At 32.5% G+C, this 25504-nt stretch overlaps 1 protein-coding gene across 1 annotated transcript in view; it reads left to right on the top strand.

Moving 5' to 3' along the window:
* Positions 1-25504, top strand: part of LOC145246564 (uncharacterized) — an 81985-nt gene that overhangs the window by 25457 nt on the left and 31024 nt on the right. Inside the window, exons 5-10 of the mRNA XM_080108165.1 lie at positions 1382-1438; positions 10566-10633; positions 16060-16117; positions 17714-17733; positions 22857-22897; positions 24547-24643. Coding sequence (XP_079964291.1) covers positions 1382-1438; positions 10566-10633; positions 16060-16117; positions 17714-17733; positions 22857-22897; positions 24547-24643 — 341 coding nt within the window. The remainder of the gene's footprint in view (positions 1-1381; positions 1439-10565; positions 10634-16059; positions 16118-17713; positions 17734-22856; positions 22898-24546; positions 24644-25504) is intronic.

Below are 25504 nucleotides of genomic sequence, written 5' to 3'. Positions count from 1 at the left end.
AATACAGGCAAAACTATTACTATGAACAAATGGATGAAATGCATCAGAAACTTCGACCACAACTCCCAATATTAGTCAACAGAAAAAGCCTAATTCTCCTCCACGATAATTCCCGATCGCATGTTGCTAAAACAATCCTACAGAAGCTGAACAAGTTGAGCTACGAAACTCTGCTCATCTGCCATACTTTCTAGACCTCTCACCCACCGACAAGCACTTTTTCAAGCATCTCACTTTCTGCATAAGAAATGCTTCAAAAACCTAAGCGATATCAAAAACGCCACCAGAACACAAGATTTTTACATTACTGGCATAAATACACTTGTTTTGTGTTGGCAAAAGTGTATTGATTCTGATGGTGCTTATTTCGATCAATAAATTTTTGTTTGAGCCAAGATATGTTTATCTGAATTACCAGAACTTATATAATAAGAAATCTCTAACTACTACTACTACTACTGATAATAATAATAATAACAACAACAAAAATTTGCTAAAACCTTTGAAAAAAGAATGGGAGAAATTGGAATCAGTGGAAAAAGTTGCGAAGATACAATGGATAGCAATAATGCAAGCATCTAAAATCTTAAGGAAAATCCTTGAATGCAGAAACTAATCCACATGAACTACAAATGCTAACCATCCATATGGAAAATTGCAACTGAAGTAAAAAAAAAAAAAAGATAGAGAGAAACACCACATAGAATCAAGAAACCTGAAACCACAAAATTGTAAGATAATTGCACCCCCCCCTCCTACTTCCACAAAAAACATTGTAATGTCAGCATTGACTGGCACTGCACCAAATATTTGAGAAGGGTCGATGAAGATGGAAAGACTGGTGAGAGCAAGCACTAACTAGACCTCCACTAGAAAAGTACAAAGAGAACTAGAACCTTAGGGATGCTTATTACTACCCAAATTCCAGTGAAGACCAATAGTTATTATTAGTCAATGACAAACAGTTGTTGCGATAATGCAAATTCATTTGCATACGTTATTAAAAGAGTTGAAGAGTACTGAAAATCTGGGTAAACTTGTTGTCACCCAGACCCAAGGGAACATCACTAATTGTTGTCAGTGAGTAGTCATTGATGATGATGTGTGTGAGAACTCCTAGTGAGTACAAATAAAAATAACACAGAAGTAAAGAAACATATTTTTAAAAATTATTTGAGAATAATGTCTGAGTTTATGAATTTTCTGATGAAATCATTATAAAATGAATAATGGTTGTGATTGTGACCCGATGGGTCACAGATGCGTCTAATTAAGGTATATATTTGATTTTATATATTTTGAGAGAAAATAATTTAATGCTGAATCTGACATGCTATTCTTTCATGATACCATGTTTTAATATATTGAATTTTTTTAATAGGTCATAGATTTTCAAACAAATCACAGACGAAGATATATGAATTATTTAAAGAATAAGGTATATATTTCTATTTCTGTCTACAACCTATATCTAGAATTCCCAAGTGGTATCCATATGGATCCCTGGGAGTTTACAAAATCTTTAACAGGCCCACAAAAAATAATTTTCTATATATTTTGGTTTGTTTATTAAATGTATATTTGTTTATAGAAATATTGCAGATTTTTATTCTTATTCTATTTTCTGATTATCATTCAAACACTATCATGTTCTAATATATGGTTAAGTGTTAGTTTTACTAATTTAGAATTGCTTTGCAACCAAATTTTAAACAATTTTTACAGTTCATAGGTCACTTTCTCAGCTATATTTAAAAATATTCAATTTTCATTCATTAAAACAAAAGTTATAATAAAATTACTGGTGTTCAATAGTCCTCAGACGTGAATGTGAGAGATGGTTTCTTCTGATTGGCTGTTGATTACCATTAACTTTTTTGTTGTCGACACCTTCATAAATCATAGTAGAAATGTCACTTGCATGTTAGCTTGATATCTTATTGATATAGTAAAATTAGCTAGAAGAATACTAATTAAATAATACAATAAATATTGGATTAGAAAAAAGTAGAGAACTAAACTTTGGTGTTACTATAAGTGTCTCAGACTGCACAGGTAATGAACTTAGTAGATTTTTACATTCTTAAAAATTGCTAGAAAGGTACCAGATATAAGAGAGAACCTTTATAGAGATGACACAGTTTTTGTTAATTCCAGTAATAGGAATTTATAAAAAAAACAAAAAAAAACGATGTTACATAACTTATTTAGAAATATTGACTTAAAAATAATTATTGATATTAACCATAAAATAGTTAATTTCTTTAGATATTACCTTTAACTTAATTAACAATTCATACGAACCATACCATAAACCCAATCAAACGTTATATTATATTAACTATAAGTCAAATCACCCAATCTCAATGGAGAAACTCATTGTCCCTAGTATATCTAAAAGAATATCCCAATAATCTTATGGCCCTGTCGGTGGGGCATTAGAATACACCGACTGCCCCCCTGCAGAGGGTAAAAGTCCCTCAATGGGGGTCCTGGATATGACCTTAAACTATATCCAGTGGTGAGCCCCCAGCTTGTGGGCTTTGGGGAGTGTGAAGCCACCCTTTAATTACCATTGCTCCCAGGTCCACTCTGACCCAGAGTGGTAGTACCTGTTAAGGTTCCAACTATGGGTTAAATAGAAACCGACTTGAAAACAACAAATATATTCTATTAAAAAATTTTTTCTTCAAAATCTTTGGATTCAGCATTAAATAATCCGAAAAGGGTTGATATGCCGTAAAACAAAAACAACCAACCAACCCAATAATCTTATAACAAACAAATATTTAATATTAAGAAAAATATTATAATGAAGCATTAGCTCAATCAGGATATAAGAATGAAATTAATTATATTAAATGAATCAAGGGATGGAAAAGTTACAACATGGAAATCATCCTATGTTATTTCATACAATATGGTCATGAGTTGTCCTAATCGTAAAAATTATAAAAACAATATTACTAGTAAAAATAACTCTGATAAAAACAATATGTGAACCCCACAAGATAATCTCAAAAATAAGAATAAAAAGAAAAACAGACTATAGTTAAATGGGGCCTTAAATAGATGGTAACACTTAATGCTAGTAAAACTAAGCTGCTCTCCTTTAACAATTACAAGACACCTCTCCTATATCCATCACAAATAGCACCCTACCTGAGAATTCTACCTTCAAACTCCTCAGACTAACATTTGTGGGCAATATGAATTGGAACAAATATGTAGAGGACATTGCAAAGACTGCTGCAAAGAAGGTGGGTTCCCTCTATCAAACTAGAAGACTACTCATGCCTGAGAGTATCCTTTACTTTTACAAGGCCACCATTCGCCCATGTATGGAGTATTGTTGCCATATCTGGGCTGTGCATCTACCACTAGTCTCTCCCTCTTAGATAAAGTCCAAAAAAGAGTTGTCAATTTAATCGGTCCTGCTTTATCAACTAATCTCATCATCGTAATGTTGCATCACTGTGCCTGTTTTACAAATATTTTAATGGAATGTGTTCTGATGAGCTCGTTTCACTGGTACCCCCTCAACGTACATATCCCCGACAAACCCGCTTAGCAATAAGATCTCACTCCTTCACTGTTGTTGTCCCTAAATGCCAGAAAGTTTTCTATTCTAATAGTTTTTTCCCTCGAACAGCTAGACTTTGGAATTCCCTTCCTGCTGCCTGCTTCCCTGGATGTACTGATATGCAGAAGTTTAAATGTAACATAAACAAATATCTTGTTAATTTTTCCTAGACATGACCCCAAATAGTAGCCCCTTACGTCCAAGTGGCGATATGCTTTGTAAGGGGTGAACATGAGTAAAAAAAAATGTAGAAATTGTGCATGATTTAATCCATTAATTACAGCACGTACATTGAAAATGATTTACCAAAGAAATTTTATCAAATAATGACTCAATAAGAACTTCCCTAAAAGGAAAAGTCATCAACCGAAATACAGTTAAATTATCATTCTCAACAACTACTAACTTAGCAAAAACTATAATAAGTTCTAAAAATGCAAAAATTGGTAAAGAAATTAAGAAGGGTTGGTCAGACATCAGCCAGAGTACTGAAAATGAATTATTTTGTAACTGTAGAAATATTAAAGAATGTCCCTTGAGAAGGTAAATGTCTCATTTTTGACATAGTATATAACTGTGTAGGGTCCACAGAATTCCGGTTTAAGGATAGTTTTGTAACTATATAGCATAATTTAAAAAGAAGACATCATTAGCTAAATGGGAAAGAGAACTAAAAATTAATAACATAAATTGAGATGATCTATATTAGGAAGTGCTAGTAAACACTCATCAAGTAAATCTGGCCGTTGCAACCTTTGAACCCTAGAATCATATCATATAATAATGTTTAAGAAAACGTTACTAAATAAAAGATAGGAGGTGGGCCAAAATTGTTTACATAGAGCAGTTAAAACCAGATTAGGTTCCTGAATATAAATTAATAATTTATATATATGGGATTTATTTGGTATAAAAAAAAATTGTTGGGGAAGTTGTAATATTGAGTTAGAAAAGTCAAATTAAATGACCCAAATATAATAATAGCATGAATGGTACTGAATTTTTAATTGTCATTTAAATAAATAACTTATCATGCATAAATAGTGCATTTACAAGTATAAATTTACTATATCCCAGATCATTGCATTATATTGGAAAATATATGACTGTTTATATATAATTGTATTTTTGATATAAGTATTTGTACCTAGTAATTTTTGGGTTAAAACCGAATAAATCTTAAGCTTATACAAGAAAGAGTCAACAAAAGTGTATATATAAATTTATAATTGTTTAGATTTCTTGATCTAAATTAAGGATTTATATAATGGGTTTTATATGAAATTATATTGGAGTTAAATAAAATAATCCAAATATAATACGATGATTGCTACAATTTAATTATAACACAATTTCATAAGTAATTGAGTTTCTAATGTTGAACTACAGCCATTACACTGAATTTGCAACATACGTAGGTAAGAAATAAAGAATGCTTTTAATACAAAGAAAAATGTTAATTAAATCTAACTAAATTAAATCCTTATTTGAACATAATTGTATTTCTTATATAAATATTTATTGATTGTAATAATCAGATTAAAGCTTACTAAATCTTAAGCTTATACAAAAAATTAACTAAGAAAATGTAAATATGATATTACAATAAGAAGTTTTTTTCATTTAAAAACCCAAATACACCCATTGTAGATTTAATCATAGTTAACATAATTTAGACGATAAGTATTAGTTGTTTTGAAATAAATAAATATATATAATAAATTTTTAATGTTGATTAAAACAATATGGAAATGTTATATCAATATGTAAAATAAGGCTTGAATAGCTCTTCTATGAAATCAAATATGGTTTCAATAACATATCACACGATACAACTATTCTTCCAATTTTTTTCAGCTTTGTGATCATACTCTATTCTTTTTTCTTTTTAAAGTTAAAAAAGTCCAATTTTTCTGATGAATCAATGTGGAAAACATTCAATATTTACATACTAATAACTGATATTTTTGCGTTATGAAACAGGCGCTGTAAAAAAAAAATGGAAATTTTGACATGGTGAAATAAATAAATGGTAAGATGAATAAAATCTTGAAATTTGGAATATAACTGTTTTGTATATGCTCTGTTATAAAATTTAACATGCATCGAGCTTCAAAAATTAAAGGATTGGTATAAATAAAGAATGAAAGATAATTGAATAAGTATATTCCCCCCTCTCACACACACATATATATAGAGAGAGACAGAGAGAGAGAGAGATAGAGAGGGAGAGTGATATTATTTACTTCCTTTAACAAATTCTGAACTGCCCCAGGTGGTTTAAGATTTTCTGAAAGGAGGTAAATATATATATATATATATATATATATATATATATATATATATATACGAGCAAACAGTTAATAAAACATGTTAAAAAACACTTTGAAATGAGTTAAAAACATATTTAATCTGAAAAGGAAACACTAGATAAGTGGATAGTCCTTAATCTGCGGAGTTTCGAAGAAATACTTTCCTTCTCATCAGAGGGTAGGAATTAGCAAAATGCGAGATCGGATTTTGCATGCAAAAGTATTTGATGAAACAACAAGTAAGTCAAAGATCTTACTTGAAAACAAAAAAAGTGAAGCAGCGGGGGATATAATGAAGCAGAGGGAATAATATTAATAAAAGAAAAATAAGATATGCTTTTCACTCTACTGCTGAGATATAAATATTTATATCTCGGCAGTAGAGTGAAAAGCATATCTTATTTTTCTTTTATTAATATTATTGGAATTTTTTCCTTTTTTTCTTTGTACACATTTTTGTGAATTTTTCCATGGATTTCTGCCTTTGGATTATTATGAACCATCTTCTTCCAATTACGGGATTTCCTTGGATTTTACTTAGGCAAATGGAAATTCAATTAACTTTCTTGAAGTTATATATTTGGATTTTACCGTCACCGGATTATTCATCTTCCAACAGACTATCCATTCATGTGTAATCACCTTTTTCTTCACCATATTCCCCCTGCTTCACTTTTTTTGTTTTCAAGTAAGATCTTTGACTTACTTGTTGTTTCATCAAATACTTTTGCATGCAAAATCCGATCTCGCATTTTGCTAATTCCAACCCTCTGATGAGAAGGAAAGTATTTCTTCGAAATTTCACGGATTAAGGACTATCCACTTATCTAGTGTTTCCTTTTCAGATTAAATATGTTTTTAACTCATTTCAACGTGTTTTTTTAACATGTGTTATTAACTGTTTGCTCATATTATAAGCTCTATCTCCTATTTGGTTTTATCGAGCTTTTACATCTGGCTGAGATAACTTTATAAATATTAATCCTTTAATATTTATAATATACTTTAATTTTACCATCTTGGATCATTTTGGTAAATTTAATTGTAATTTTTATTTTATATATATATACTAACTAGCTCTACCTACGTATTGAGCACTTTTGAAGTAAATACTTAAAGTTTACACATAAATCTATACTTTCATATATTAATTTTATGTGAGTAAATGAAGTAGTTATATATATATATTGCATATACTTTCAATTCTTTATATATAATAAACTTTTTAAAGTAGAAGCTCAGTAATTGTTAACATATTACAACAGAGCATGTAAAAACAAATAATATTTTGCTTCATTCTAAAGACCAAGATTTTATTCAGCTTACTAATCATTTTTCTTTTCAAAACAAAAACTATGTTATAATTACAGATTCGTTTCGTTCACAGTAGAACAAACAATATTTGTATATTGGTTTTGGATTTTTCTTTCATGGATTCATAAGAGAGCCAGAAAGTTCTCAATCATAAAAATACATAGTGATACAACAAACAAAAATCCCCAAGACGAACAACTCACATCGAGTCCTTCTCCAATTAAGAGAGAAATTTACAAATTGCTACCCATGAGGCGCAGTCATCTAATATTATAAAGAAAATTTGTATTTTTTTTTTCCGATTAAGAAAACTTGGTCTTTGGAATGTAACAAAATGTTATATAATGCAAAGCTTTTTGATTGTAAATAAACAACTTGAGCAATGTAAATAGCAACAGTCCAATGTTAAATTAATACACATTTGAGGAGGTCGTTTAGGGACACCAATTCCATTGGCCGAAGGGTAGAATTACCAACTTACAACTTGATGTTTGTAGGTTGGAACTCTGATTCAGGATGAATGCTAGTCTAGCGGCACTGAAGAGCTGTGATACAGTGAAACAGTTTGTCTGTGGATGATTACTAAATATATATATATATATATATATATATTGTATAAGTCAACTGAATTAAAAGAATAAATTATAAGATGGTCAACGTCATGAATTTTGGAATATAACTTTTTGTCATTTATTCTCTATATTGCTCTGTAATTACATTGAGCTTCTTAAATAAGGATTGATATATATTATAAGAAAATATATTTCTACAAATATATATATATATATATATATATATATATATATATATATATATATACTATTTCATGTATCCACATAAAATGTTATTAGAAGATATAATATTTTGTATATAAATTTTCGATATTTACTTCATATGTGAGTTAGCCTGACAAGACTCTTTGGCGCTGAAATGCAGAAGATTCTGTGCAGTTTAATTATTATATAGATTTTTGTAACTTACTATTAGGTTAAGAAGAAAGTTCTTGCAGAATTTCTAATTTTGATTTCAAATGACATATTTTCAAATAAATTTTCATTATAATACCTTTACTTTATATATCATTTTAAAGAGTGTTTTTCACTCTTTTTAATCGTTTAAATTACAATTGTTTTAAAACAATTATGTTTTCTGTTCAAAATGTTGAATACAGGATGAAAAAAAGCGATTTTGCACAATTTTCTTATTTCAATTCAAGCTAGACTGAAAAGCTGCTGAAATCACTCATAATATAAACGAAGCGTTTGGCTCAGGAACTACTACTGTAAGCACAGCACAATGGTGGTTTAAGAAATTTCATGGTGGCGACAGGAGTCTTGAAGATGAGCATTGTGATTGGCCATCGGATGTTGACAACAATCAATTAAGAGCCTTAGTCGAAGCCAATTCATGCACAACTGTTCGAAAACTTGCTTCTGAATTAGATGTAATGTATACGACAATTTCCACTCACTTGAGAAAGATTGGAACAACAAAAAAAATCGATCAATGTGTGTCTCACGAATTGAATGACAACCGAAAGAAATGCCACTATAAAATGTTATCTTCCTTTTTACGCAAGAAGAACAACCCATTTCTCAACCGGGTTGTAACTTGCTATAAAAAGTGGGTTCTTTATGACAACCGGCAATGCTCAGCTCAGTGGTTGGATGCGGATGGAGCTCCATGACACTTCCTGAAGTCAGAGTTGCATCAAAAGAAGATCATGCTGTTTGGTGGTCTGTGATCAGTCTCATCCATTACAGTTTTTTGAATGCAGGCAGTGAAGTACTGTCAAGAAATAGATAAAATGCATCAGAAATTTTGACAACACTCAGTATTAGTCAACAGAAAAGGCTCAATTCTCCTGCACAACAATGCCCGATCGCGTGTTGCTAAACTGACCCTGCAGAAGTTGAACGAATTGCGCTACAAAACTCTGCGTCATCCACTATACTCTTCAGACCTCTCACCTACCAACTACCACTTTTTCAAGCATCTCGACAACTTTCTGTGTGAGAAATGCTTTAAAAACCTAAGCAATATCAAAAATGCCTTCACTGACTTCATTGCCACCAGAATGCAAGATTTTTATGTTACATAAATATACTTGTTTTGTGTTAGCAAAAGAGTGTTGATTCTGATGGTGTTTATTTCGATCAATAAATTTTTGTTTCAGCTGAGATATATTCATCTGAATTTAAAACTTAAAAATCGCAAAATCTTTCTTATCAACCTGATATATATATATATATATATATATATATATATATATATATATTTTTTTTTTTTTTTTTTTTTTTTTTTTTTTTTTTTTTTACACAGTGATCACCACTTATCAAGGCCCGGAAGCCACTCAGGGATAAGGGTTATTGCAAGTACATCACGTTAGTGAGGAGATTTTATGAAGTGTTTAATTAGGGGGGGCGGTTCATTAGGAATTTGTTAACATTAGACTTGAAGACATCCAAGTTGTAGTCCGGAGGGAAGCAGGCAGACGGAACAGAGTTCCACAGGCGTGCAGTTCTAAGAAAGAAGCTTTGCTCATGAAATCCGCGTTTTGATTTAGGCACAGATATAGAGTGGGGGAAATTTTTCACAGTGGATTCAGCTAGATGGGTGATTTTCGTGAAAGTTTGGCGAGGGGGGACCAGGGATTGGAGTTCAGACGAGCACCTGCCATGAAAATAACGATAAAACAAGGATAGGCTCGCAACGTCTCTTATATATATGTGAATAGGTATTCCTTTACATTAAAGAACACAATTGAGTATATATTCAAATGAACAGTGGCAGCAGTTGACTGAAATATTTGTATTATTTGTAATGCAAATAAGCTGATGACTGTTTCTTCCAAGTGAATTTAAAAATGCGTAGGGTGCGATTTGTAATAGAAAAATATATTTCTTTATATTGCTATGTGTATCTATTTGTTTGTCATGCAACATCATACAAAGAACCAGTAGCAGCTAACTTGAAATATTAGTATTATTTGCAAACAAGACAAAAACTACTTTTTCCAAGTGACTTTAATTTTAAATGTTTCGACTTAACAATAAAATGAGTATGTTGCCATTTTTAATGACACAAGCACATAATTGTATGAGCACCCATTAAAGTTGTATATGTCTGACTCTCCAAATGAGGATTCTATTTGTGTTTAAATGCTTCAATACTCAATTTTAATTTTTTTTTTCTATTTCTGTAAAAAAAATGTACAAACACAAAGATTAAAAACTAAAATAATTTTGCTGCATTTTGGGTAATGCCAGGTCGGGACAGTTGGTTTAATATAAATTAAATATGCTGCTTTTATGACAAATACCTCATCAAGTTAAACTGCTTTTTTTTTCCTTCAGATTTCCAAACAAAATGAGTATCTTCAACAGGTGAAACAAGCCCTCATGATTCGACCAGTACTACAGAGGTTCGTTTCTGGCAGAATTTGTTAGTTGAATTCTTGCTCACATATTCTTCTAAATTAATAAATGCAAAAAAAAAAAAAAAAATTCCACTTATCCCAATTAAACTAACATTAAAACACCTGAAGCTTATTTTATTCAATAATGCAACAAAATATCTGAAAAAACCAAATAAATAGTAATTGATAAACATACACACACAGCTATGTGTATGCTTAATTGTCATACTTTAAAAAAAAATTGTTTCTAATATAATTATTCTGTATGAGGTGCCTTCAATAAGTTTACAGGCTTTTTTCGTATGGGCACTTTTATTGATAGTACATACATGAAACTCTAGTCGCCTTCAAACTAATCTCCTTCAGCTGCAATGTACTTGCTGTACTGTGCTAACAACTTCTAGAAGGCCCCATGGAAGTCCTTGAGTGTGAGTGTGTCAGTGACCCTTGTTAAAGCCTCTTGCATCTCCTCAATTATCTCATAACAACATCCTCTAAGGTTTTCTTTGAGCTTAGGAAATGACCAAAAGTCACAGGGAGCAAAGTCTGGATTATAGGGAGGATGAGGAATTGTCTTGACGCTCATCTTGGTCAAATAGTCTGTGGCAAGGATGGAGTTGTGGATTGGTGCATTGTCCTGTTGGAAATGCCACTGACTTGATTTGAAGAATACTGGCCTCTTCCGACAGAATCTTTTCTGGAACTTCCTTAAAATCTCACCATAGTATCCATATCTGTCTAGTATGAACCTAGTACATAATTTTATTGCATATCGTTTTTCTAAAATGTCCTTACGTCCAGATTACATTTTTGAAATTCACCAGCTGTGATAATCAGGTTTTAGTAAGGTGCATTCCAATTCCTGCTGTAGCTGTTCATTTGAATCTGAAATCATAAAAATTGGTCAGTCATCTCATGTATAGCAATAACATACTGAATTTTCAAGAGTTTATGATAATTTTAAATGCTTGTACAAAAAAAATCTGGAAACTTATTAAAGGCATCTTGTACATTTGTACACACAATAACAACTTTTGAATAATTTGTTTTAAAAAAATGTGTTTTAAAAACGCAATAACTAACAAAAATTTTTCCTTTAATAAATAGATTATTTTTATAAATATAAATAGTTTTATAAATATAAATAGTTTATTTTTTAAACTAAATTTCTGTTGAAATTGATATAACTCGTCACAAAATTCTTTTGGGTTTTATCTTTTCACATTAAATTCTTTGTTATTTGCTAATGAGTCACAACTTTTCAAGGTTGGGCATAAGGGTTGATGATAATGGCCAGTTGAATGATGAATAATATTATGAGATGATTGAAAATAATAAATGCAATGAATAAAATTTGATTACTTATGAAGACAGTTTGTGATTAATATTTATTGACATTGGATTTGGCGATTACTGTTTTTTTGTTTTTTTTTTAATTCAATTTTCACCCCAAACAAGGCACAGTGCCACTTTGAAGCAGGGGGCTACTATTAGGGACTTAATTAGCGGGGTCATTATGAAGGGAGAAGAGTAGAAAGATGTTTGTTAACATTACACTTGAACTTCTGCATATCATTGCAGTTGGGAAAGCAGAATCCCGGAAGGGAGTTCCAAAGACCCGCAGCTCTGTGGAAGAAACTATTGGAGTAAAAGGCTTTCTTGCACCTAGGGATCTCTACTGTAAAGGGATGAGACTTAGTAGCTTGTCGGGTTTGTCGGGGGTAGTTACGTCGGTGGGGTACAAGTGTTTGCAGTTCGTCAGAGCATTCACCATTAAAGTATTTGTAGAACAGGCAAAGGGATGCAACATCTCGTCGATGGGACAGAGGTTGAAGCCTAGATGACAGTTCAGGACCTATCAGGTTGGCGACTCTCTTTTGAACCCTGTCCAGGAGCGAGAGATAAGAAGCAGATGCACCAGCCCAGATGTGACAACAGTACTCCAATCATGGGCGAATGGTTGCCTTATAGAGGTATAGGATACTGTCAGGCGTAAGTAGTTTTCTAGCATGGTAGAGGGAGCCAACCTTCCTTGCAGCAGCCTTGGCAATGCTCTCAATGTATCTATTCCAGTTCATATTCCCTGTAAACGTTAGGCTGAGGAGTTTAAAAGAAGTACTTTCAGGCAATGTTTTCTTGGCCATTTCTATTGGTGGTAGAGAAGGTTTCTTGTAGTTATTGAAGGAAACAAGCTTAGTCTTAGCAGCATTGAATGTATTGTATATTGACTGTATTGTAACCCTCAGGAAAGCAATCTCTTGGTAGTATGTTTCAGAAGTTTTTGGAAAGAAATTCTGTTCATGGAAATTCATGTTATGCACATGGAAAAAGAAAGGTGGTGGAAAATGAGTTCTAGCTGTGAATGCCTTAAAAAAAACGAAGCAGAGAATGAAACTCAGCTAAGTATTTTCCATGGAAATACCAATAAAGTATTGAAATTATTGAAAGACAATGTCGCTTCTGTGAGAAAATGGCGGTAAAGAACAGACCGTCTTAGGATGTATCTAAGTCTTATAAAGGTAGAGAATTATTTAGAAATTAAGTAATTTCTGGAGCAGTGGAATGATGCAACCATTTTTCCAGCAAATTTTGCAATAGATTTGCTATAAACCTTCCATTTTAAATCATAGGAGTTTATCAAAACAAGGTGAGAGCCATTGATTTCAACCAGGTGTCATAATCGACTTTTATTATGTAATGTCGCAAATGGGCAAACAAATAAAACAAAATCCAGGTTGGCATTTCTTTCTTTTTTAACACAAGTCGTTTATTACTGTTTTTCTATCTCCCCGTCTTGACACCAGCTTAAAAGTTTCTCATTGCCACATGCCATTTCACCGGAAGGCGTTTCTCTTTCTTCCAACTGCACACTGGCTAAAGTCAGCCCATTCTCACCTTCACTTTACGCATTCATCTCTTTTGGCGATGACTTTGTTTCTCCCCAACCATGTGGTGTCCTTTATTTTATTTTTCTTCCAACGCAAGGCCAAGCATACTTGCAAATTTGCATATGCATTCAAATGCTGCTCCTGCTGTTAATGTAATCGCTTGCCATCCATCCTTTGGCTGCTGCTGATATTTTCATATGTGCTCATAATATTCTTCATCATTCAACATTATCCATTCATTTCATTAATTCTTATCCTTAAGTGGCTTTTTGCCTTGAAAAATTGTGAATTATCAGTAAAAAACAAAAAAATTAATTAAAATAAAATCTTGCAAACAGTAATTTCATATTTTTTATATTATTTTCAGATATGATAATGTATTGATATAATTAGATATAATTCAATTAGCAAAAACGAATATATATTGGAAGGAAATGGTTTTTATTTTATTCATAATGATTAGGGTCTTTTTTACCACATATCAAGGCCTGGAGGCCACTTGAGGATAAGTATTAATGTGTGTATTGTAGTCATTGGGACAGTAGCATAGTAATTGTTTGTGGTAGAAATTTGGTATAATTAGATTATTTCTGAGGAAAGTTCAATAAGAACCTATTTACGTTGGACTTGAAGGCGACAATATTGTAGTCAGCTGGAAAGCAGACCAGCAGAACAGACTTCCACAGATGGGCAGTTCTAAGAAAGATGGAACCCATATTTAGGTTTAGGTGGCGATAGAGAGTGGGGAAATTTATTTTGGCTAAACGATTTTTTTGTGAAACATTAGCGAGGGGGAACATAGATTAGAGTTCAGTTGAACACTTGCGATGAAAATAGCGATAGAGCAGAGACATGCTTGCAACATTTCTTCTGTGGGGAAAAGTTGCAAAGAAGAGAAAAGGGCATTGCCTACTAGATTACTAAGTCTGTTTTGAACTCTGTCAAGGCAAGATAGGGTCGCCGAGCAGCTCCTGCCCAGATGTGGCAATAGTACTCCAACCTAGGACATACGTGGCTCTTATACTGGTAAAGAATTGAATCAGAAGTGAGATATCTATTGGAGCAGTAGAAGGATACAAACATTTTTCCAATGACCTTGGCAACGGATTTGATGTATGTGCTCCACTTCAAATCAGGAGTGAAGCTTGTCTAAACATGGAGTATCCTCAGGACAAGAGGCATTCTTATCAATAAGGGCCAAATGTGGGTAAAAGCATTGATGATGGAAAAAGAGAAGCTTGGTTTTAGATGCATAAAATTAACCAGCCACCTTTTTCTCTATTGCATTACGTACTCCAGATCAGAGGAGAGATAATCAGAGAGATCTTGACTGTTTTTGTTGCCATAGATGGTAGTATCATCTGCATAAATGTGTATGAATGATCTAAGAATGTGATTTGGGAGATCATTGATGGAGATCAAGAAGAGAGTTGGGTCCAGAATGAAACCCTGAGGGATGCCAGCATTAATACTGTGAGCTTCTGATTTCTGTCCATCAACCACTATTCTTATAAACCTATCAGAGAGGAATGATATAATAATTGAGAGGTTATTTCCAGATATTCCGTAGCTGGAGATCTTCCGTAGTAGGCCTTTATGCCACACCCTATCAAAAGCTTTTATGTAAAGAGCAATTGCCCTAGAAACAAGAGATTCACTAATCTGTGAGATATTACTGTTAGCACATCAGCTGTAGATCTAGTAGAGTAGAAACCATATTGCATGTCACTGAGGAGGTTTTTTTTTTTTTTTTGGTTTTTTTTTATTCACCTTCACCCAAAACAAGGTATATTGTTGCCACTTGGAAGCAAGGGGCTACTAATTGGGGCCATGCCTAAGAAAGATTAAGATGTTGGTTTACGTTGCATTTGAACTTCTGCATGTCAGTACAGTTTGGGAAGTAGGTAGCAGGAAGGGAATTCCAAAGTCTAGCTGTTCTAGGGAAGAAGCTATTTGAGTAGAAAACTTTCTGATATTTAGGGACCTCAACAGTGAAGGGGTGTAATTTTGTTGAGGTGGTTGAGCACTTCTCTGTGTAACACAAATTCCAGTAACTTATTCATAATGCACAAAAGACTGATTGGTCTGAACTGGAAGAGAGATAACCAATCACCTGAATTTTTAAATACAGGGCAAACTAAAGAGGTTTTCCAGGATGTTGGGAAGCATTTCTCCTTAATACAACGTTTAAATAGCTTTGTAAGTATGGGAGCTAGTTCTGGTTGAAGCTTTTTGAGCACTATAATTGGAATGCTATCAAAGCCAGTTGCTTTACTGGGGTCGAGATTTTATGCAAGACCGCATCAGGGATTATTGTGAATTAACTTGGCTTTATAAATGTATCTCCATCATCATTATTTGTGAGTCTGCTCTCTGCCTGCCAAGTCAGCAGGACATTTGATGAACTTTTCTGATATTTGCATATTAGTTTTGAAATAGAATATTTTATTAACTATGAAACAAATCTCTATTTTTTTTTTAATAAAAAACATTTAAATAAAAATATAAATATTTATCTGATTTATCATTTTTTTTCTTTGACAGAGAAATTGCAAAGTTGAAGGAAGAGAATAATTATTTAAAACGTTTGATCTCAGACAAAGTGAGTTGACTTGTTTTGATGCATTAATCATTCATGAATATTTTTTTTAATGGGGGCATTTTTATCAAGGCCAAAAGCCACCTGAGGATGAGAATTAACAAAACAGATGATAAAGAATAATATGAGAGGATTGAAAATGATTAATGGTATGGACAAAGTTTTGTTACTTATGAAAATGATTGACCTTTTGGTTAGGATTAAAGTGTAATAGCTGTTTTTGCAAAGAGGAAGCAGACATTGAAGCTCAGTTTGGCTAAAATAAATAGAAAAGAAAAAGATATTATGAGCAGTGGCATATGACTTCAGCGTTTGGACGGCTGCTGTTTCAGAAAATTCACACAATTTCTGATTTTGATATTTTAACTTTTTAACAATATTTTATTCTGTTCAATTCTTAAAAAAAAAGAATTTCCAAATAAAAAAAACAGTTATTTATTTCAAATAATCTATGTATATAAAAGCGAATATGTATGTATGTATGTTTGTGTGTCTGCTAAAAACTTTCGACAGACTGAACAAAAATTCACAAATTTGGTCTCACATGAAAGCCCCATCCTTCGCCCGACAAATATCGAAAAATTGGCCAAAAACGTTAATTTTTTCCCCTTCAAATCAGCACTTTTAAGCTTTTAAATTGTTTATTTTTTTTCATTCCAAACAAGGCATATTACCATTTGGAACATATGGGATTGTGTCTAACAGAGAACTGTGGGGAGTTGAGCAGCCAGATATCTATTCACACATTTAAACTTCTGCAGGTTAGTCAGGGAAGCAGGAAACAAGGAAAGAATTCCAAAGTATAGCAGTTTGAGGAAAGAAACTATTATGGACCTCAACAGTGAAGGAGTCGGATTTGCTGTTTGTCGAGTTAGTTGAGGCTATGTACATCAAGGGGGCACATGCTGTACAGGGACACCACATTGCAGCGATGGGACAAAGGAGCTTGTCCGACAGTGCAGTGCTGAGACTCTTTTTTGACCCTGTCTAAGAATGAGAGACTAGTGGTGGATGCACCAGACCACAAGTGGCAACAATACTCCATGCATGGGTGAATTGTGGCTTTGTAAAGATATAGGATACTCTCTGGTGTGAGAATTTTCTAGCATGGTAGAGGGAGCCCACCTTTTTTGCCTGTGAATGTTAACTTGTTTAACTCTTCTTAACTCTTGTTCTATCAAGACATAAAGTTGATATGTTATACATGGATAAATTTTCTAATTACTTTTGATATTGCCTTGAAAAGCTTTTAAAGTTAGACCATATTGTTTGACATTAATGATTTAATAAAGTTTCTTTGATTAAAGAAACCTTGCTATCCTCCTACAATCTCTTAGTGTTTGTTCTTCAGCTGACTTTATATCCAAAAGTGTTCTTTTCCTTCACTTCTTTATGATTAACGTTACATATCAGCGATTATTACATGAGATAATGTAAATTATTACATGAGATAATGTAAATTATTACATGAGATAATGTAAATTATTACATGAGAAATATCTGTAAAAACTTCTGAGCATTACAATGTCTTCTAATTGAATCAGAAACATTAATATACTTTCTTTGATATATTTTAAAATTAATTTCTTTTTTTTACAGGGATTCAGTTCAGGCAGTCGGTAAGGATCATTTCTCTCTTTCTCTGTGTGTGTATATATATTTTTTTTGTTTTGTTGTTTCACCCAATGCCAGTAGGCACAGGTGAAACGTGAACAAATTCCGATTGCCAGAGTTCTCGGTTGGCCATTGCAGCAACCAGCTCAGTTCCTGCCAGACCAGTTTCGTCTTCAATAATAGAATTCAGTGTTACACATGGACGTCCAACTCTCCTTTTTGTGTCCGGACTCCAAAGTAGGAGCTTTCCTGCGACTAATATGACCGGCAAGTGCTAGATGTTTCTGTCTCACAATATTGGAAACACGAGATAGGGAACCATACAATGACTTTTTTGTTCGGTGACTTTTCCAGGATATTTTGTAGGCAAATCAAAGCATTCTTGTATATTTACTATTGAGATTTTTTTGGCGTGATACTTTTAGTGTCCGTGATTCTGAGCCGTACAGAAGAATTGACTATGCAGGCTTTGAAGATCTTGGTCTTGGTTTCTTTCTTGATTGGAGATTTATATACTTTCTTTAAAGAATGAAGTGCACTCCATGCCAGCACAACCCTAACATTTATATCATGTTCACTTTCGGAATAGGTATTTGAAGTTGTCAACACAGTCAATTTTTAGGGGAGTGAACCCTAACAAAAAAAATCCCTCTACTTTTTTATGGGTAGTTGTAGTTCCCGTGGCAAAACTACTTTAATTTGTGACTATATGAAACTGTCTAGATGAGGGTACGGAAAAAAAACAAGAAAAATTTGCATGGTATTAAATAAGGAATTCTAGCCGATATTTCATGTAGACCATGTCGATCTAACCATCACTCAGGAACGTGAATGACAAAGTACACACTTGCTATTAAGCAAGAGTTTCTAGAAAAGTTAATTGATGTGATTCTCAAGCAGCTTAAGAAAACGAGTAATAAAGTGGGCAAATTGAATTTTAAGTAAAATCGCACATTATGTTTATCTGTGCCTTGGCAGAGTGAACATCACAGTTTCGTGGAGGGTCATCCAACATGACAACGGGATGATGCAGTGCTCCAATGAGCAGAGAACCATAAAACATATTCAGGTATGGCGAACCGTTTATGTATCCAGCCATTAGAAAAAAACGTGAAAAAAAAGTGTGTGTGTGTGTATATATATATATATATATATATATATATATATATATTTAATGATTTTGAATTCATTCCATTTGTGATTTTTTCCAAGGAATTCTGCCTTTTGGATCATTTTGGACCATTTGGAACTTACCTGTTGGATTGGAAGTTTTTAATTCTACCGTGTTTGGATTTTACCATTCTTGGATTTTTTACCCTTCACCGGACTATCCATTCATGTGAAATCTTATCTTTTTATCATTTTTTCTTTTACCTCCTATTCCCCTTACCTCACCCTTTTTTTAACCAAGTAAGATCTGTGACTTACTTGTGGTTTCATTAAATACTTTTGCATGCAAAATCCGATCCCGCATTTTGCTAATTCCTGCCCTCTGATGAGAAGGAGAGTATTTCTTCGAAACTCCGCGGATTAAGGACTATCCACTTATCTTGTGCTTCCTTTTTAAAATTAAATATGTTTTTAACTCTTTTTCAAGATGTTTTCTAACATGTTTTATTAATCATTAATTATTTGTTCATATATATATATATATATATATATATATATATATATATATATATATATATTACAAATGTGAACAAAAAATAATAAAAAGACATTTATGAATTACAAATGAACAATGAAACAAAATGCCCTCTGGGTTCGCTACATCTTGCTGAAACAGAAAGAATGGGGAGATTTTCATAACCTGTAAAAATGTATAATAGACGAACGAACAACGCGTGAAAGTAATGAAGACAAACACCAGTGATAACGTTTTAAAGTTAATTTTATTATAAATAAATTTAAACTATGGTGGTGGGTGGGGTGAGATTAAGTAAAAATTTAAACAAACAGAAGTGTAGAAGGGGTATCTTAATCTACTATCTGAAAATGCAGACGAGAAATCTATCGATACAAAAAAATACATCAATACAACAAACAAAACAATGGCAAAATGAACTCGCCAACTTAATATATGAGGGAGGTATGTAGAGAGAGGGGACTCACAGTTTGTATTTTTTTTTCTTTTGTTTCAGATGGTTGGTTAAAATAAATGTCTTCAATATCCGTCTCTTCATTAGTCCATAATTTGAAAACATATTTGTAAAGTTCGCCATTTCTTTGTCATTTTATGGTCAGCGTTATCTCTTTTTGTTTCGGTTATTCTTCGCTGTATGAGTCATAAAGATAGAAGATAATATATTAATATAATAATATAAAATAATAATGTACTAATATAATAATATAACTAAAAGTATATAAGAATATGTTAATAAAGTAAAAATTAAAATAAAGATATATATATTTATAGAGTAAAACAAGGAAATATTAGTATATTAATATGACATGTTAATATGTAGAAAAATATTATATATATATATATATATATATATATATATATATATAATTATTACAATAATAATTATTTTTTTTAATACCTACAGACACTAGTGTTTCATCCTTTCGGGAATCATCAGTGCAAGATGGCATGATTACTACTGGTCAGGAGATTTGAACTTGGTCACGAAGTCATCTCTGACTCCATTAGCAAGGAGCAAACCTCACAGCCAATCTCAACTGTGAGAAATATTGTTGAAATTTTAACACTTATTTTTTAAATGTTGTAATATCTGGCCATAGTGATCTAATGATTATAACATGATCTATGCATGCAAGCTTAGGTGACTGACTTTCTATTTCAACTTTAAAGTGCTTAACAATAAAAACCGAGTTTCTTAAAGGAGCTGACAATTATTATAATAATAATATTTTTTTTTAATACCTACAGATACTAGTGTTCCATCCTTTCAGGAATCATCAGTGTAGGGTGACAGGATTACTACTATTATTATATATAAGAAATAAGAAAATAAGGACAAAGACCTGTACACTGAATGCACATATTGAGTGTGATCATTGTTTTGTTTTGAATTGTTAGCTTCACATGTTTTCTCAAAAATCACTTTGTGGTTTTTGTGTTCGTCACTGGGTTGGTCTGTCACACTTCAGTTTAAAATAACATTTCCATCACTTTATGTGCACATTGAATGATTGAATCCTATTTTAGAAGTTTATTTTAGTATTTGATTCATATTGTTTCTAATCAGTCATGCTTATGTTTGAAATAAAATTTTCTTTGCTCTGTCATACTTAAGCTTGAAATAGCATTTACATGCAGGTTGGATGTACACGTTTTAAAAATTGTTGTTTTAATTATGAATTTATTCATTCATTCATTCATTCATTCATCATCATCATCATTTGTATTCACTTCGAGATTATTTACTGAAAACAACTGGTGGTGGTCCCTGGAATCTGGATGACAACAAGTCTCCCCAGAATTATTATTATTATTATTATTATTATTATTATTATTATTATTATTATTCACGATGGTGGTGGTGGTGGTGATGATGATGATGGTTGCTAATGTGCTGGAAGATTAGAGTTCAGTCCTCGGTCAAGTTATATGAAAGATTAAAAAAATAGTACTTAATGCCCTTTGCTAAACATTTAGTATTATAAGTGGAAGATCAAATGCAAGTGGATTAGTCCTGGGAATGCGGTGGTGCTTTTCCCTACATCTAGGTGTAGCAGCTAATGAAAAAGGGAACCGTTGAGTCATCCTCGACTGTAGTCAGCCACTTAGCTTTCATATTTTAGTTCTTTTCTTTCTTGAGGGTTTGGGTTCTTTATTTGTTGTCTCTACAATTTTTTATCACTTGCATCTTGATTCATTAATCTCAACTGTCCTGTGTCCTCAACAACCAACTGTTTGCAATTCCTTCAAAATCCACCTACTTTCGTAGACCATCTAACTCCATTAAAACTAATCTTGGATCTTGACCAAACCAATTTAATCTTATATGTTGGATAACTTCCATCAATGATGCCCAACTTCTCAATTGATGAATTTGTTCTTGCAATCATAGATCTGTCAATTTATTTTACAAAAGCTATGGAATTGTGTTCAAGAGGACCAGATCGGATACATGCACTATACAACTGTCCACTCATCTCATATTTTATGTGCGTTTGACACAAGACATCTGCCATTGAATTGAATGCCATCCATGCTGTTTGATTCATGCACTTCACTGTCCATTCACAGCCTCCCAAATTATCTAAGGCATCTCCGAAATATTTAAAATTGAAAAAAAATTTCCAGTTTCTTTGCAGCTGAATCAACTTCGATTTGAAAGTTTGAGGAAAGCTGGAAACTGAACACACTTACATTTGAAACATTTTTGTTAGTCTGTCATATTAGTATTTTTATTGGTCATGCTTAAAAAGATTTTTTTCAAATAACAAGTCATCGTTTATCAAGGCTCAAAGGCTACTCAAGGATAAGGGTTAATGAGTTTTTCAGATAGACAGTGAAATCATGTAGATTAGTAACAATGATTGTAGCTGATTAGAATTTGATTCTTAATGAGATGGCTAAACAAGCATTTATTTACATTCGACTTGAAAACAAGCATGTTGAACTTAACTGGTAAGCAGCCCTTCCACAGACAGGTATTTCTAGGGAACCGACTTTGCTCTTAGAATTTTCATTTATGTTTTATGTTGTGAATGTTTTTAAAGATTTGAGCTTAGTTGAGCACCGATCATAAAAATAATGATAGAGCAGAGAAAGACTAACAATGACTTTTTTACGCGAAAGAGGTTGCAGGGAAGAGAAAAAGACATCTCCATAAAAGTTCATATATATATGTCCATAAAAGGACATAGATTTCAAAGTCAATTTTGTACTCAAAAATTTATTCCGTCTGTTACACCCAAGTTTGAAATGGCGTTTTGGGTGGTTTGTCAGGTTTAAGTTTGAAATAATATTTATTTTGGTCTGTTATGCTTAAGCTTGAAATGACATTGGGAAGAAGACTGTCTTAAATTTGGAACAGTATTATCTCTGGTCTGTTAAACTTAAATTTGAAATAGCATTTTTTAAATGATTTTTCTTCATTAAGTGCTCAGATTAAATGGAACATTTTTTTTAAAATTAATATTTAATTTATTTCAGGAACAATACACCAAGCAGAGCTGCATTTCCTTCATATCGAGGTAAATATCAGCTTAATTATTATCAGACTTTTTTTTTAATTGAATTTAATTCACGAAAATTTCAATTTGGATTTTTTTTGTGAAAGGCAACATAGAACCAAATTGTAAGTTCAACATTGATGAGTGACTTTTTTAAAGATTATCTTTATCTGCATACAGATGAGCAATATCAAACACAGCAAATTTGTAAAACATCTTTGCATTCAAGTTCTCTCTAGTTGGCATTCAAACTCTGTTCAGAAGACATTCACATCCTTTCTAGAATGCAATCAATTTCTTTCCAGTAGACTTTCAAGTTCTCTTCTATAGGTATTCAAGTGCTCCCTAGTATGCAGTCATTTACTGGCCATATGTGTTTCTTAATGGCTTAATATCTGATATCCAAAACTAACAATATATAAAGAAAAAAAAAAGATAAATAGATAAATAAAAAAGATAAAAATTCTGCCAAAAGAGAAACTCACCCTCCCTTCTGAGACACTTAAGTATTCACCATAGATTAAAAACAAGCAGAAATGCATTTGGTCTCATACCTAGCGGCCAATAATGCTGAACGCAACATGAAGTTGGAACATTCATGAAAGACAAGCCTCTCTTATTTTTCCGTATTCCTTCCTTGCTTACTATAAAGTTGTTGCTTAGTTAACTTAAATTTTAATTTCCTGCCTTAATTTCCAGACAACTAAAATGATGTATCACAGGTGATTGGTTATTTTCATAATCAGGCATAATTCAATATGGTCTGTGCTTGTCCATGGTTTATAAAATCTTGTATCTTTTTAGCATATCAGAAAAAGGCATACATTATGATGAGGGGGAGTATGATGTTGAAAACTTGAAACACCCTGATAATCCAAGCATAACATATCACTAATAATACCTTCTGCTGCCTGTTAATAATGTGCATTAAAAATAACTAATACTCCTCATTTATATCATATATGGGGAGATTGGCATCATGGATCTGTATGTTAGGAACTGGCATTTATTATACACTAGCCTCGGTGCCCGGCATTGCCCGGGTGTTTGGAGGTGTGTGTTGAGCAAAAAAAGTGGTAGTAGGCAGGCAGGCTGAAACCCGTAACACGAAGGAGGAAAAGAAGTGAAAAAAAAAGTGACGTCTTTGCCGTTGCGTTCATCGCCAAACTGGAAGTGGCAAAGGTTTAAATTAAGGCTTATCAATCGAAAAGAGGGGATGACTTTAAAAAATATTGGCGGAAAAAGCGACCCCTCCCTGTAGAAAAGTGCCCAATTAAGGGTGAAAGAATTAATGTTTTCGATATTTGTCATCTGAAGGGTCGTGCTCCAAAACAATACCGATCTCGTGAAAATCCATTGCCTCTGTTGAATGTTTTAAGCAGACATACATACATACATACATACATACATACATTTAAGCATGTGAGATTTATATTATAGATAACCAAACCTCCTGAGTCAAAGGAATATGAGTTTCAGTTTTGCTAGAAAAATGTCAGCAATTTATTTGATTAATTTTCTGTGCAGATTCTTTTGAAAAACAAAAAAATTATGCTGGTTAAAAATCAGTACTGGTCATGATAATGATATATATTTAGAAAAACACAAAGTATGATATAGAAATAACTTTAAAGTTATAAAACATTATTATTAACCCATTCTATTTACAGCATCACCCACAATGACACCAGAAATGATGTCTCCTTATTCAAAGATTAATACACCCATTTCCAACACTTCCAGAGGCAACACACCAATGAATTTTCAGTAAGTAACACCATTTTTGTTTCTTTTAAAAAAGTGTTTGGTTGGTTGGTTGGTTGGTTGTTTTTGTTTTACGGCATATCAACCCTTTTCGGGTTATTTAATGCTGAATCCAAAGATTTTGAAGAAAAATTTTTTTAATAGAGTATATTTGTTGTTTTCATGTCGGTTTCTATTTAACCCATAGTTGGGACCCTAACAGGTACTACCACTCCGGGTCAGAGTGGACCTGGGAGCAATGGTAATTAAAGGGTGGCTCCACACTCCCCAAAGCCCACAAGCTGGGGCCTCACCACTGGATATAGTTTAAGGTCATATCCAGGACCCCCATTGAGGGACTTTTACTCTCTGCAGGGGGGGCAGTCGGCGTATTCTAATGCCCCACCGACAGGGCCATAAAAAAAAGTGTATATATATATATATATATATATATATATATATATATATATATTGTATGAGATACCCATTGACAGGTTCATAAGACTGGGCCATTTTTGGATCCTTTAATAAGTGCAGTCTTCATTAGAAAATGAATCCCAGATATTCTCATAATAGTTTGAACTAAAGCTGCCACTCACCTGCAGATATTTGTCTTCAAGTAAATTTATTCCATATTATCTATTACATAAAGTAAAGTTGTTTTTTTAAACCTTCTGTCAAAACTCAGAAACTATTAAAGATGCCCTTATAAACCTTACACATTTTGATTTAGTATGATCTGAAGCAGATTATGGTTAAAAAAAAAAACATGATTAATTTGTTTGTAGTCACTAAGAAGCACATTTGTGATTGCGGAAAAGAATGTCCTTTTGTTCAAGAAATTAAGGGATATAACTCTATAAATAATTTTAAGGTTATTTTCCC

Source organism: Euprymna scolopes, chromosome 24 (genome assembly GCF_053919585.1).
Source record: "Euprymna scolopes isolate OS-2025 chromosome 24, ASM5391958v1, whole genome shotgun sequence".
In the NCBI taxonomy this organism is placed as follows: Eukaryota; Metazoa; Mollusca; class Cephalopoda; order Sepiida; family Sepiolidae; genus Euprymna; species Euprymna scolopes.
Note: the sequence above shows the minus strand (reverse complement) of the source record. Positions and strands in the feature narration are given on the sequence as shown.